This window comes from Carcharhinus amblyrhynchos, chromosome 1, assembly GCF_965287045.1.
Source record: "Carcharhinus amblyrhynchos chromosome 1, sCarAmb.v2.hapA, whole genome shotgun sequence".
In the NCBI taxonomy this organism is placed as follows: Eukaryota; Metazoa; Chordata; class Chondrichthyes; order Carcharhiniformes; family Carcharhinidae; genus Carcharhinus; species Carcharhinus amblyrhynchos.
The window spans coordinates 126321616-126336722 of NC_137324.1; the positions used below are offsets into that span (position 1 = coordinate 126321616).

At 42.3% G+C, this 15107-nt stretch overlaps 1 protein-coding gene across 1 annotated transcript in view; it reads right to left on the reverse strand.

Annotated features, from left to right (window-relative positions):
• cpe (carboxypeptidase E) overlaps positions 1-15107 on the reverse strand; it is a 116176-nt gene that overhangs the window by 32654 nt on the left and 68415 nt on the right. Inside the window, exons 2-5 of the mRNA XM_080192083.1 lie at positions 14704-14900; positions 9436-9603; positions 3500-3617; positions 297-479 (exon numbers count right to left, since the gene is read on the reverse strand). Coding sequence (XP_080048209.1) covers positions 297-479; positions 3500-3617; positions 9436-9603; positions 14704-14900 — 666 coding nt within the window. The remainder of the gene's footprint in view (positions 1-296; positions 480-3499; positions 3618-9435; positions 9604-14703; positions 14901-15107) is intronic.

A 15107-nucleotide genomic window follows, 5' to 3' on the forward strand; every position in this document is an offset into this window, starting at 1 on the left:
GGTTTATATGGAAATTGGCTGCTCCATTCGCCCAATAGTCACTGGACTTGAAATTCATTTCTTGGTTGTGGAACTCTTCGTGGTCTGTTGAGGACTTGGAAGGTGGAATAAATGCATTTTTATTCTTATTACATGCAGATAATGTAAACTAGAAAAAAAATTGGTTCTTCCACCAGTTACGTAACAAAGTGAATTAAACGGATAGTTAAAGCATATACAGTAGATGACTGTTACACAGGGTAGAATTTGATGTCATTACCTAATATAATGCTCTCCATAAATTCATTTTCACTTACCCCCTGGAACATTGTACCAAGCTCCTCCGTTGGTTATTCCATCAATAAAGCTAGAATCGTCATCGTTCTTGTGGCACGGTTGTCTATTGGGGTTAGACATGACCGGATTTAAAGAGGCGTAAGCCTCAGCCAGGCTTTTAAAAATCTTATCATCTGGGCTAGCACTATATTCATGGGTAGAACCTGCCAAAACATGCATACATTTTTTGAAGCAATCTGTTTAAATAAACATGAATAGTTCTACTGCAAATGCTATTTCTGTAATGATCATTTCAGGGTGCCATTTTAGCAAGCCTCAATCACACAATTCGCTTTCACCTCACTGCACAAACACCATGTTGGATTTGGATTTTTATTTGTTCAATTGTATACTTTAGATGATTGGCCAGACCTTACTCATATCTGAAATGAGATATGGACCAATAATAATACAATTTTTGTCCACCTGCATATAATGATCGGTCAATTAATTGAATTAGTGGGCAGCGCTCGGTACATGTTCCTCTGTTACTGGTTCTCACCATTTCCCAGCCTCCATTACTGGACTTAGCACCCTAAAAGCAAAGCCGAAGGACTGAATCCAAGTATAAAATCGAGTTGAAAAGGGGTGCCCAGAATGCTACTGTAATGTTAGTCAGGTGGAAGATGGGGATGTGGATTCTGGATATGGTTATTGGGCTCCAATGCTCTGTTCTTAACTCTCTCAGCCCCAGTGGTGAGTGATGTGGGGGAAGGGGTAGAGCATGGGGGAGGAAGGGAGTGAGGGGATAGATAGCATGGGAGGGAGAGGCACTGCAAGCCTTTCCTGGACAGAGTGGTAAGATGTGGCATGGGAGGGGAGTTGGGAAATGTGAAATAGGTTTAGAGATGGGATGGCATTGGAGGGATGTAAACTGCATTAGGAGAAAGGGGTGGAATGGGGGGAAGAGATTAGGATGATCTGTGAATGAAAGAAGGAATGGGATGGATATGGCACAAGAGGAATGTCATGGGAGGGATTGAGTGGCATGTGATGGGGATTTAAATAAATAAACTTGCAATAAAGATTATTACAAATGTTTTCCAGGTCACCTCTGTCCAGGAAATAAAGGATTGCAAAAACTCCACTAACAACTTATACACATTTGCTTCTTCAGTTTGCTCTCCCTGCTGCTTGATCTGTCAAAAAAAAGTTAACTAAAATTAGATTGGGGAATACCTCAAGGTTCAATTATGTGCATCTGAGCACAATTTTGAAAAATAAATCTTGCTTTATTTCTTTTTATGCTTCATCTACTATGAGTACCATGGATGAGGTAGTGGCAGTGCTTGGAATCCATCAAACAGCGCTCTGACATGAATCAATGAGTTAAAATTGGTTTGCATTTGTGAACAGTCTAACAGCTGATTTGGATGTGAAGAGTAAATGCCAATTTTTTGGCCTTTACCAATATGGCAGACTACGCACATTTGGCTTGTAGTGCATATGTGCTTCCTGCTAATCATACTGGAGGCTTAAGGAATTTCTCAGCATCCAAGAAACACAAAACCACATTTCTGAAACACAGAGTCAGTTTAACTCAATTCAGTAATCTGAACTGAAATTTAATTTCCATTTTAACAGTGATATAAAAAAAGGCCCCAAATCATAAATTCTTGATTTCTAACTGTGCCAACGCATTAAAGGTTTGATGTAAATTACTGTAACCAGTAGTGCCACCTAGCTCTGTTGTACAAGGTCAAACTGCTATTATCCTCAAAGTTGCTAAAGCACACAAGAGGAAACAACAGGCCTTTTCTGAGAATGCATGTTCATTTGTTAGTTTATTACACCTAGCCAGTTCCTAGTAATCTACCCGGATTGTCCTTTGTAGTGGTTTGATCTCCACATTCTTATTTTCAATAAGAAATGATTAAAGTCTATCAAAAACTTTGTACAGGGTAATACTGGATTGGCGGTTTCCCGCTACAATCACTTCCATGATAACAAAGCTGTCAGCACTGGACTGCATTATGATAGTCCTTAAACATAACCATAGTGGTGAGGAAAATAATTGGTTTGATAGCAGATACAACTATCTGACAATGAAACCGGAACCAAGCTTTGATTTCAAAACGTGTGAATCATCAGCAAAGGAGGAAAATAAAAAAATTCACTGACAAATATATTTTAAATCAAATATGTTGTGATGTTATGGTTTTCAAGTGTAGAACCTGCCTTTATCTGAAAACTGATTTTTTTTAAAAGAACAATGCCCAGAAAAGCATCTTATTATATTTGTTAATTTCATCAAGTTAATTAAATGAACTGTTAGGATTCTTTTAAAACCATTGGCTTAGATGTCATCATTCACTTGGTAACCCGCTTTTACTACATGTCCATTAACTGATCTTTTTTTTAAACTTTATTTCCAAAAATATAATACTGAGAAAGTCCAAAACAAGGGAAGTTATCACAACTGCAAAGTTCTGAAAAACCAAGCTGGAAATTTGACAAAAGTGGGAAGTTTGCATTATAGCAAACATTTGTGTTGGAACGGACCTGATAACTGCTCCTGCACAAACATCATTGGGAAACCAGTTAGCTCAGTCAGTGAGGTTCAAGCCCCTAGCTAGGCACTGCTTTTTGTAGGTGGCACGACTTGGGTTCGAATTTGGCCTTGTGTCAGGTTTGTGTAGAGTTCCTCCCGTGTCTGCATGGGTTTCCTCCAGGTGTTCTGGTTTCCTGCCACAGTCCAAAGGTGTGCAGGTTAGGTGGATTGGCCATGTTAAATTGCTGCTTAATATCCCAACATGTGTAGGTCAGGGGGATTAGCCGTGGTAAATGCGCGGGGTTCTTTCAGAAAGTCGGTGCAGACTTGATGGGCCAAGTGGCCTCCTTCTGCACTGTAGAGATTCTATTTCAGGTAACATAATGGTGACACATCAAGTGACACATTCTTACCTGATGAAGGAGCAGCGCTCGGAAAGCATGTGATTCCAAATAAACATGTTGGACATTAACCTGGTGTTGTGAGATTTCTTCCAGACAACATAATGATATTATCTACTCCCTCCTCTGTGCCTTGCTGTATCTCACTGCCCTGCCTGTTTGCTGACCCCCCTGTCCACAGGCTTGGATTTGACATGAAGGTGGCAATCTTCGGAGAGTCTGGCATGTTGGCAACACTTTATATGCACCTAGCAAACATCACTTATTATCATTTGTCATCAGTTGTATTTACCAGTGCGAGTTTCATCATATGGATAATTTGCCACAACATCACCACCATGAAGATTTGCTGACAGAACGAATGGGATATCCATGATCCAGTGAATGATAGCTTTGGTCTCTGGCGCAAGCTGCAGGAACAAGACTCTCTCAATACAATAATGCATCACACATTGACAAAGATCTCTTAAAGCATGAGCAGTAATGAAAATACTCTCGTACAGGCACACCATGAACTTTTATGTGAAGACTCTTGGACACAGCTTGTTTTTATTGGAACAGTTTTGGATTTTTTGCACTAAAATCTTTGTTCTATACATTTGCATTCTATACGGCTGCTTGTGGCATTATCTTTTACAAATAAAAGATTTCCTGCTTCTATAAGTTTCATAGCTAGAACAGCTTGCAACTTCACCTCTGCGCACAGGGAAGCTGTGTGATTTACGCCACCTAGTGGACTTGTTGGGAAGAAATTCCCAGCAATTCTGTCAACACAGAACAGGCCCAGTAATACTGATGATTTATCAGTCAGTCATATGCATTATCATAAAAATTCAGGGCAGCAAAGGCTTTCTCTATACTTATGCACATTTATCAGCATTCCAATACCGAATAATGTGCAATATTTCTGGTCTCTGAACCCTTGATAACTAAACAGGCAGTATGATAAATCCTCTGTGCCAATCACTGCAATGAATCCTATATAGAAGATACCCAGTTGATTTTTCTATCATTAGTGCTCGCTTTGATAATATTGTATTGCTGTGCAGGTGTCACAGAATTATGGAAAATGAGTTTTCCAAACTGGCGAAACATGGTAGCACAGTGGTTAGCACTACTGCCTCACAGCGCCAGGGAACTTGGTTCAGTTCTGCCCTTGGGTGACTGTGTAGAGTCTGCAGATTTTCCCCACGCCTGCTCGCCTTTCCTCCAGGTGCTCTGGTTTCCTCCCACAGTCCAAAGGTGTGCAAGTCAGGTTCATTGGCTGTGCTAAATTAACCATTAGTGTCCCAAGATGTGTAGGTTCGATGGATTAGCCATGGAAAATGTGTGGGGCTAAGGTGATAACGTGGGGGAGAGGGCCTATGTAAGATGCTTTGTCGGAGTTTGTGCAGACCTGATGGGATGAATGGCCTCCTTCTGCAGTGTAGGGATTCTAGGAACTGCTGGTCTCAGCGAGTTCATTTTGGTGATGTGGAACTATGCGGGACCCATACTTTGAGAGTCACTTAAGACAGCCACATGAGCGGTCTACATATAGGGGGATATAGCAGGCCTTACTAAACATTGTAGGCTTGGGATTCCGTTTTTGCCTCAGGGATGTTACAGTCTTTGCCTGTTTAATAATGAATTTTTTGTCTCCACAGGCATTTAAGTCCACCTTGTTGACCAGCAAGGGGCATGCATGCGGCAGGTTGTAGTGGGCTGCTCTTGGATGTTGCTTCGGGAGTTGCCTATTGCTTCATTTCGTTCGTGGACCATCTCGAGGGCAACATGACAGCTCAGAGACTATCTCTGTTGCTGTGCGGACACATGGATTTGGGCCTGTGTCTGTGGGAGTTTGCGCGTTCTCCCCGTGGTTGCGTGGGTTTCCTCCGGGTGCTCCGGTTTCCTCCCACATCCCAAAGATGCGCTTTTAGGCTGATTGATTGGGTAACAAATTGTCCCTATATTGGACCTCCCTGATCCTCGCACATTAGGCGTAGACTAAAATCATGAATAGGTCACTCAGACAATGGGACGGCGGCGCGGGCTCGTTGGGCCGAAGGGCCTGTTTCCCATGCTGTGTTGTTCTTTGTTCTTTGTTCTTTGGTAGTTGCACAGCGTTAGGGCAAGATAAACACAGTCTACATTGAAGCATTTCTGACGATGGTTGGCCCAATTTCAATAGAAGTAATAGGAATAAGGAAATCCACAATAGGGCAGGATCCTGTTGTTAACAATTCACTGAAGGCTGCCATCTCTCTAGCCCTGGGCCTGCACAGGCCAACACAATGTGGTATACACATTGCTGGGAATTCAAAGGGCAAACGTGCAAGTAATGGTCACAGCTTCTGAGCAGTGCACGCACTGTGTTGACCCTTCGCAGCTGGTTTTGTGTTACCACTGTTACTCTGGAATAAATCCTACAATATCAGTGAGGGAAAATTGCTGGAAACAATTCAACAATATCAACTCCCCAATTACAAACTCGAAACAAATCCACAACTTAAATGCTTTTTGGTATTTCTGATTGGAAAAAGTTGAATAACTCACAATTAGAAACAACCCCTCCTCAATAAGTGCACCAAATGAAACTCCGGGACAGGAGGAGGCCATTCAGCCCTTTGAGCGTGTTATGCTATTCATTTCAATCACTGTTGATCCACACCTCATCTCTATTTATCCATCTTTTCTCCAGATTCTGTGATTCCCTCACTGAATAAAATTCCTGTCTGTCTCGGTTTTGATCATGTTAATTGAGCTGCATCCACATTTTCTCGGGTGCGGAGAGAATTTCACATTTCCACTAGAGTCATTGAGGTTTACAGCATGGAAACAGGCCCTTCAGCCCAACTTGTCCATGCCACCCAGCTTTTACCACTAAGCTGCTCCCAGTTGCCCCCGTCTGGTCCATATCCCTCTATACCCATCTTACCCACGTAACTGCCTGAATGCTTTTTAGAAGACAAAATTGTACCCTCCTCTACTACTGCCTCTGGCACCTTGTACCAGACACTCACCCCACTCTGAGTGAAAAAATTGCCCCTCTGGATCCTCTTATATATCTCTCCTCTCACCTTAATCTTATTCTCTCTAGTTTTAGCCTTCCCTACCTTTGGGAAAAGATGTTGACTATCTACCTTATCTATGCCCCTCATTATTTTATAGACTTCTATATGATCACCCCTAAGCCTCCAGGGAAAAAAGTCCCAGTATATCCAGCCTCTCCTTGCAACTCAATTTTCTCCTGAATGGCCTAGCTCTCATCTTAAAGGTGTGTCTGTTTCTCTGGATTCCCATATCCTATCGAGATCAAGTCCAAGATCGTCAGCTTCCTGAAGCAAATCCAGCAGACCGGAATTGCTTGGACAGCCTGTTGCAGGATAGGCTTTTTGACCAATGGGTATTAATTGATGATGGTGATTTGCTACATATATTATAACACCTCTGCTGGAGTATTCAAACAAGATGCAAATGACAGAATGTATTTTATTGTGTATTTCTCATCCTTTGTGGTCTAGCAATGTTGAGATCAAAGGCCTATGGTGGTGAAGGGAAGGGTTTAAAATTTAAAAGCCAGAGTCTCTGGATTTGATAGAAGGACAACTGACTGCTTGGGACAACTCAAAACCTGATGGGTAGTTTGGGAGGCTGCTGACCAGGTTACAGTGTAGCAACAATCCGAGCCACTTTCCAAATCGCCCCAACACCCCCGCCCGCCACTCCAAAGCAGATGCCTCCCGGGTCGTCAACTCTCCAGGATTGAACTGGAGTCTGCAGGAATTGAAGATCAATCTTCAGGTCGCTGCTGTGCGCAACCCTGGAGAAAACAAATTACAGCAACATTACAAAATTAACTGTGCCTTACATTTTTTGTGAGCATTTCTCTTTAAGATAATAATATTGAAAATGGCGGGGCACAAGGCTGTTTGGCTGATATTCAAGCATCATCCATTTGGGTAATGAGTCTTTTTGCTTTCTAATTGGTGCAGTAAGGCACTGTATCACTGGATGGATTTCTTGGCCAATTAAAGGCTGGAGCGTGGCGGAAAAGTCATGAGATGAGACCTCCAAGAATACATTTAATCATAGTTAGCATCCCTACTCCCCAACAGAATTGAAAATCTTACCAATAATCTATCAAATGCATTTAAATTATACTGCCCACTATAAAAGCAGCCTTCCTATATTTGTTTAAAGTTAATTTATTAGCGTTACAAGTAGGCTTATATTCACACTGTAATGAAGTTACTGTGAAAATCTCCTGGCAGCCACACTCCAGAACCTGTTCGGGTACACTGAGGGAGAATTTAGCATGGCCAGTGCACGAAACCTGCGTGTTTCTCGGACTGTGGGATGAAAGCAGAGGATCGGGAGGAAACCCATGCAGACACTGGGAAAAAGCACAGACTCCATACAGGCAGTGACCCAAGCCTGAAATCAAACCTGGGTCCCTAGCACTGTGAGGTGGCATTGCCACCGTGCCACCCTAATAGGTATTGTGAATCTGGAGCAACATAGATACTTAGAAGGTAGTTAAATAAGGACATTACGAATGGATTATCGCAAATCTCCCACATGTTTCAGCTTGCTCTATGAAACTTTGGCAACTAACAGAAGTCTTAAGGAAAAGTGGCCTTTAATGACAGATTAGATAACTATTGATTTCTACTTCCTAACCCCATCAGTAGTTCCCCTGATAGATGTGGTTCCGCAGAGTAATAAAGTGGGGTTGAATGAATTTGAAAAATGGCCTACTATCCTGTGGAGAAGCCTGCTAGAAACACGGAGGAAAGAGTTTGAAAATCACAAAGGCTTTTTAGTTTCAAGGAGGTTTAAGGAGAGTAAAAGGCTGAGGCAGAGAAAATGAATATTCTGTACTTGGTAACTTGGTCACTACTCGACTCCATGTTGGGACCAAAAGATTGTTGACCTGAAACATTGTCATTCCCTGGAAGTTCAGGCCAGAGACAGATCGCCACTCCACTCCCGGTTTCTTCCTTCAAAACTCCAACTAGTCCTTTCTCAGCCAACCTCCCGACTCAGACCGGGCAAGAACTGAAGCAGGTTCCCAAGTCTGTGCCTTGAGGTCTGGAGAGCTGGAGGTAAGGAAGTAACACTCCTTTTTTAACAACACTAACTGCCATAAAGTAAATAAGATCCAACCACTTCCAGAAGCCAGAGTGATGTTAAATTTGTAAGGTAACTGAGGGGAATGGGGAAATCAGGTTCAGGTGATCAGTAGGTCGGGTGGTCAGGAGTGTTGGGGAACATCACTACTTTAATTACCCAAAAATTAGAAGCAGACACATTAGCATCTTTTAAAAGGCATGGATGGGTACATGAATAGAGAGGGAATAGAGGGATACAGACCAAGTAAGGGCAGAAGTTTTTTTTTAGTTTAGTTAGGGCATCATGATTGGCACAGGCTTGGAGGCTAAAGAGCCTGTCCCTGGGCTGTAGTTTGCTTTGCTCTTCTAACCTTTCCTGGGTAATTGTTACTGTAGGACAGTCACAACCATCCAAAGGTTGTGATTTATACTGTACTTTTACATGGTTCCCATTGCAGGGCAATTGCCCAACAGAAACTTCCCAGGCAACTGTCTGGAACAAATGGAAGAGGGTGGTACAGCGGCACAGTGGTTAGCACTGCTGCCTCACAGCGCCAGGGACCTGGGTTCAATTCTGGCCTCGGATCATTGTTTGTGTGGAGTTTGCGTGCTCTCCCCATGTCTGTGTGGGTTTCCTCCAGGTGCTCCGGTTTCCTTTCACAGTCACAAAGATGTGCAGTGTTAGGTTGATTGGCCATGTTAAGTTGACCCTAGTGTCAGGGAGATTAGCAGGGTAAACATGTGTGGGGTTATGGGAATAGGACCTGGGTGGGATTGCGGTCAGTACAGACTCAACGGGCCGAATTGCCTCCTACACTACTGTAGGGATTCTATGATTCTATAAATAAGGCACTAAGGGCCCACAATTCCCTAAGCAGTTCTACTTGTGAGTAACCTTTTTGGCAAGGGAGGCCTCTGTGGATGTCAGCCTTGCTTTGTATGCATGTCCGTATATATAAGTGTGTTTTCACAAGAGAAAAACTGGGGAGTATGAACATTCTTCCATCTTAATGATTCTATGGAAGACAAAGTGTAGAGAAGAAAACACTGGGATAAATTCTGACATGCAAGATGAAGCTACGTGTTACTCAGGGAGCAGTCACTTTGTCCCAGTTCTCCGCAGTCACCATCCTACCTTTGTGTTTCTGTCCACGGAAAGCTTTAGATTTTTCAGAAGATGGTTATTGGGTCCCCCTTCCCTTTCATACACATAAACAATCCTGTCAAGGTCGGGAAAATTCCTGTTGAGGTCTATCCCTTGGGCATTATTCCGACCCACAAACCAATCCTTCAGTTCACCGGTCTGGAAGAGAAAGATAAGGGGGAAAGGAGATATGTAAGAATATACCGTTGAAAGCAATTAAAATGATCTGTCAAGCAGAAGCCAAACATTTCTTGAAAATTGGACATTTATATTACCAACAATTGCTTAATTACCTGTTTATTCTGATACTGAATTGGACATAATTTGCTAAAACGGGGATGTGGGGAAATACAAAAGTTTGGTGATGAAGGTATCAGTTGAAAGGTAGAGGTGAAAGGAGTATCAGCTCCTAATAAATGGCAAACATTTTGTTTCTTCCATGCAACAGTGTGACAGGAATATGCACTTTCCGAGCTGGATACAAGTTCTAAAGCCAGCTCTGTCAGAGAGAAGCAAGCATTTGAAGTGAAGGATGGAGGCGATGTAGGAACTAAGGGTAGATCCATCAAAGGTAACGAACAGGGGTTGATTGTGAGATTTGTGAGTGGTATAAAGAGACTGTGCCTTTGAAGAATTTAAGGAAACAAAGACGGTCATGTCCCCAGAGGGCACAAAGGATCATGGTGCAACCATTCAGTTATTACTTTGCAAAAAGACTTTCACTTGTGTGCACAGAAGGAAGCATACATACTACTGAATAATGAATAAAATATTGATATTAAGCAGAAACAAGATGGGAGAGAGGACGGGACTCCTAGTCCAAGGACATGGGTCACATCTTGCAATGCCTAGCAAACCCACTGATCAACAATGGGGAGTAAAAGGTCCACAGCATTAGAGTCAACTACACCATAGATAGTTAATTTGTGAAGGAACTGAATAGTAAAATTTTGATGGGAAACCATCTGATGTAATCTGTTTAGCAATGCAGATTCATCAGGGGCTTTGGAAATCCCACGACAATAACAATTATACACCATAATATTCAGGAGCTGAAATGCAAAAGTACATATGTTTGCACTTATACACAAGAACGTAAAAATACGTAAGTCACCAAGGGAAAGGCTTTATCAGAAACCATACTGGCAATCTTAAGTCAGACCCAAAACCACAAGATGATGCATAATAGCCCAAATTTCTCTCATTGCTGCTTTATTTACATGGAAACTGAAGGTTTCCATGTAAATTCCATGTAAACTGACCGGCCTAGGCCAATCATTAAAATTGCAAGAGGGAGAAGGTTACAAAGAACATTTTGCAAAAAGGAAAGGCAAGATAAGATTAAACTGAGAAATACACGTGTTGAGAATATGCTATTAAGGAGGGTTAGAACTTAAAATGTGCTCTGAGCTTATTAATTCACTATTAGAATGTGCAATAAAAAGCAGAAGTGCCATGCAAATGAATTGAACTGGAATCTCCTCCCTTAGGGAGTTTTGTTTTTGAGTGCCTGCCAATGTAAAGAACCGTCTCAAATCATCTCTGGGGAAAAATGGGAGAGACGCAACATATTGTCAACTGTGAGTCAATAACAAACTACTTCTTACAAGGCTGGTTTTAAAATGATGGCCCAACTATGAACTTGCTGTAAGTCCAGGAATAATCTGCTGGCAATGCAATACTGATTCGGAAAGAATGCATCTGGCACCATTTTTACAGACAATGAATTTGTGTTTTATTTTTGGGGTGGCCTGTATATTGTCTGAAATCAGGCAAGAAAATTGAGTCAAAAGCTATCAGGGATTGAGGAGCATTCTTCCTCACTCTCTCCTCCATCTTCATTTCCCCGAAGCACCTCATCACTATTCAACATTTCTTCATGGGAATGTAGCTGTTTTAGCAAGTAACAAATGGGAGTGTATTTGCATTTATGGTATCACACTGAACATCTCAAAACAGTGCACTCGATAAATTATTTTTCACTTTGTGGAATTTTACCACCCCATCAGCCATGGGAATTGGAGCGATGAGCGGCAGAACATGGGAAGGTTCGTTGACCTCGGGAGGGATTTTACGGTTTCGGAACAAGCGAGGCCATAACATCCCGCCCCATAGTTGCTCATAATAGAAAGAATACAAACTGTACCCCAGCAGCCCACATTTACAAGGCACAAAACAAAATATCTACTGTTAGAAGTGATTCTCCATTTGGGCAGCACCAGCTGAGCAATCCTGAGTGTGCTGATAGCGACACTAACAGCCAATTTAAGATCATTAGTAGTTCATTTATACTTGCTGGAAGTGACCTACAAGCATACACAGAAAGCCATTCTCTACAAACAAAAGGAACACATTCAAGCTTTACACCGTTTTTGAATTACCCGGGAGCTTGGGGAGCCTATAGTTCCCTATTGCTTTCACCATGCAATGCCTCGACCAGAGTCAAGTTGCTAAGTAATCAGTATCCTTTTTTCTGCAGTAATAAATTGTAGTGATTGTTTGAAGCTTGGAATTCTTGTGTTTTCCCAATGAGTGCTTGATGAAAAGCTGTCTTTCTTTTCAGCAATATTCAAGTTCAGTACTACAAAGCAAAATTACTTTTTAAGTGTTGTTGTGACACAAATATTGAGTGACTATGTACATAATGATAACTAAAATCCAAGTGTCCGAAAATGTCTATCCAACTTTAATGGAACACTGATGCCATCTTATGGCAGATTTGCCATTGCAATTGTTGTCCTTTTTTTGTGCCATGGCTGTCCAGTAGATGGCAGTAGAAGCAAATCTGACACACGATAAACCTTAATCATTACACTTCTGAATATGCAGAAGCTCTGTACATAGGCTATGCAATATGTTTTACAATTCAACCCGTAAAGAACATAATAAAAGTAGAAAAGTTGCAGACACAAAATTCTACACAAATGTTGATAACATCCTCACCACTGTAATATAATGGAGTATGTTAGACTAGTCTCACAAAGGGTTAACGGTTATAGTCTCTGTCCTATAGATGGGAATGATATATACTCGTTTGATGCAAGACTCTGGGAGAGTCTAATGTGAATGCAAAAAGGAAAGCAAGGTTAGAAGATCCTGAGAGAAAGCTCTCCATACCATGTAAATATGTTAAAATGAATGCTTCAAGTCCTTACAGTCAGCAATCTTTGGGAATCATTGAAACAGCTCCAGTCCAACAACACAATAATACAACTGTTAGGGCCTCCTGCACCCCCCCAACCAAAGTCACTAAATTGTCAAACTACTTGTCTGACACCCAGTACTGGATAAATAGAAATTTCCTTCAATTAAAAAAATCTAGAGGACCAAAGCCAATGTATTCATTTCCCACACCTTGCTCTTGTTCCATAGCTGCCTCTCTCTGGTAACTACCTGTATCTGAGTTAAATCCTTATGTCATACTTGGCCACAGGTGAGCTTCAAACAGCACTCTAGCACAGTGGTTAGCACTGCTGCCTCACTACTCCAAGGGCCCAGGTTCAATTCTGGCCTTGGTCACTACCTATCTGCAGGGGTTCCAGTTTCCTCCTACAGCCCTATGTGGGTTAGGTTGAGTACAGTAAAAAGTCTGACAACACCAGGTTTTAGTATTTATTTTTTTACTGTGTTTACGCCAGTCCAACGCCGGCATACCCACATCATGGTTAGGTTGAGTGGCAGTGCTAAACTGCTCCTTGGAGCATCATATTACATTAAAGGTACTATATAAGTACAAGTTGTTTTTATTTCTGTTCAAACATTTTCATTAATACAGTCCATTCTATTTCAATGAATTATTCTCGTTGCCATGCCAATGGTTTAATGTCTTTTTGATTAGATTACAGGCACCAGGGAAGCTTTCTGTCTAGTGATCACAACTGGTAAATGGAGAGGTACAACTGTTAGGTGACAAAATGAATAGTGCTAGATACGATGAACAGAATATTGCCCAACTTGCTGAATTGCATTCCACTATGACACCAATGCCTTCAGAAACGTAGAGGAAAATATAATTATTGTTTTAATCTGCAGATGAGTCATCATGAATGGCAAAACTGAACATTTCCAAGCAGAGTTCTCCCAACCAGATGGCTATCATTTCAACAGAACAACTATGAATGGGTTGAGGAGTAAATTCTGCAGTGATATGTGGTCAAGAACTGTAGCCTGGAGATGAGTTCTATGTTAGCTTTAAGGGGAGGAAGCACTGCTGTTGACGTCGGGAAGTCCAAGATTACATATTCTCCGAATACCCTACAGAATTTACCTATGGGCAAGGGCTCCTTTTGTTTCTGTAGGGTTCCCATCCACATTCAGCCTGACTGATAAGCCTGAACCTTGTCAGGAGGGAAACCTACTTCAAAAGACAAGAACTTACAAGAACAGGAAAGTGTACTGCAGGTATGAAAGTGAATGCAGGAGGAGCAGATGGTGGTTTCAGAGGGGAGCAGATGATGCCAGGAGAAGGAGGAAAGAAATGATAGCCATGGAGCTGAGGGAAGATGGTGGTATGGTGTGGGGGTAGTCCTTGGACGGGGTGGGGGTGGGGGGGATAGAAGCACACTGTGGTCAAAGAGGGGGGAAAACAGACAATGGCCATGGAGGGCAAGGGGAGCACACGGTGGTCATGGTGGAGGGAAGGGTGGGTAGACAGTGGTCATGGAGGACAGGGGGAGTAGACAGTGGTCACAGGGAGAAGGGAGAGTGGAAGTAGTGATGATCACGAAGGGCAAGGACATAGATGATGATCATTGACCAGGGAGCCAATGGTGGTCTCAAAGAGAGTGAAGCAGACAGTGATCACAGATGAAGGTCTTGGTGATGGGGATGGTTTCTTGTGGTTATCGGTAGGTGAGAGCAGCCAGAGAGTAGTGCAGTGTTTACTGAATAGATATTGAGCTTGAAAAGAACACTACTGCTCCTCCTAGCCCACAAGCCATGCTGCAAAGGCACTTACCTCATGCATTCAGCCCCCCTCAGCTCTTTGCACTGGCCAAGATGCCTGGAAAACCAGACTGGCAGGAATAAAAACAGAATCACTGTCAAAATAAAGGTTAATAGCTACACACTTTAAACAAACAATCCTCTGCCTGTGAGTGGATTGGCCACCTGCCCCTTGCCCTACTCCCATCAAAATGAGATGTGGGCGCATTCAAGATGGATTCATCTCCCTGTTGCAGCTTTTTGCTGTTCGATCCAACATAACCTGAATCCAGATGTTTTTTGGGGATTAAGACTTGGTCCTTGGTGTCCACTTACCTGAGAAGCTGCTTTCTCAAACCCATCAGGATTCATGGATGGCATGATGTGTATCCGTGTGCTGTGAATCAGACGAACAATCGATTCATTTCCTTTTTGGTATTCATTGCACAAGTACTGTGCCAAGAAGACAAGCATCTCTCGTCCCACTGCCTCATTCCCATGCATGTTGCCAATGTACTTGAACTCTGGCTCCCCTGTAAGGAGAAAAGCAGATAGGAACATTAAGCACATTTCCAAAAATCAACAGTCATCCACTTTAGAAACTAGTTAAAATCTACATTGGGGATTTTTAAAGGGCAGTGCTGTATTTCACTTCAATACCAGGGATTTATTTTGTTCCCGGTCTCTTGACTGTCCCGGGCTATGCCTGACCTGAAATCATGTGGCTGGACACCTAATCT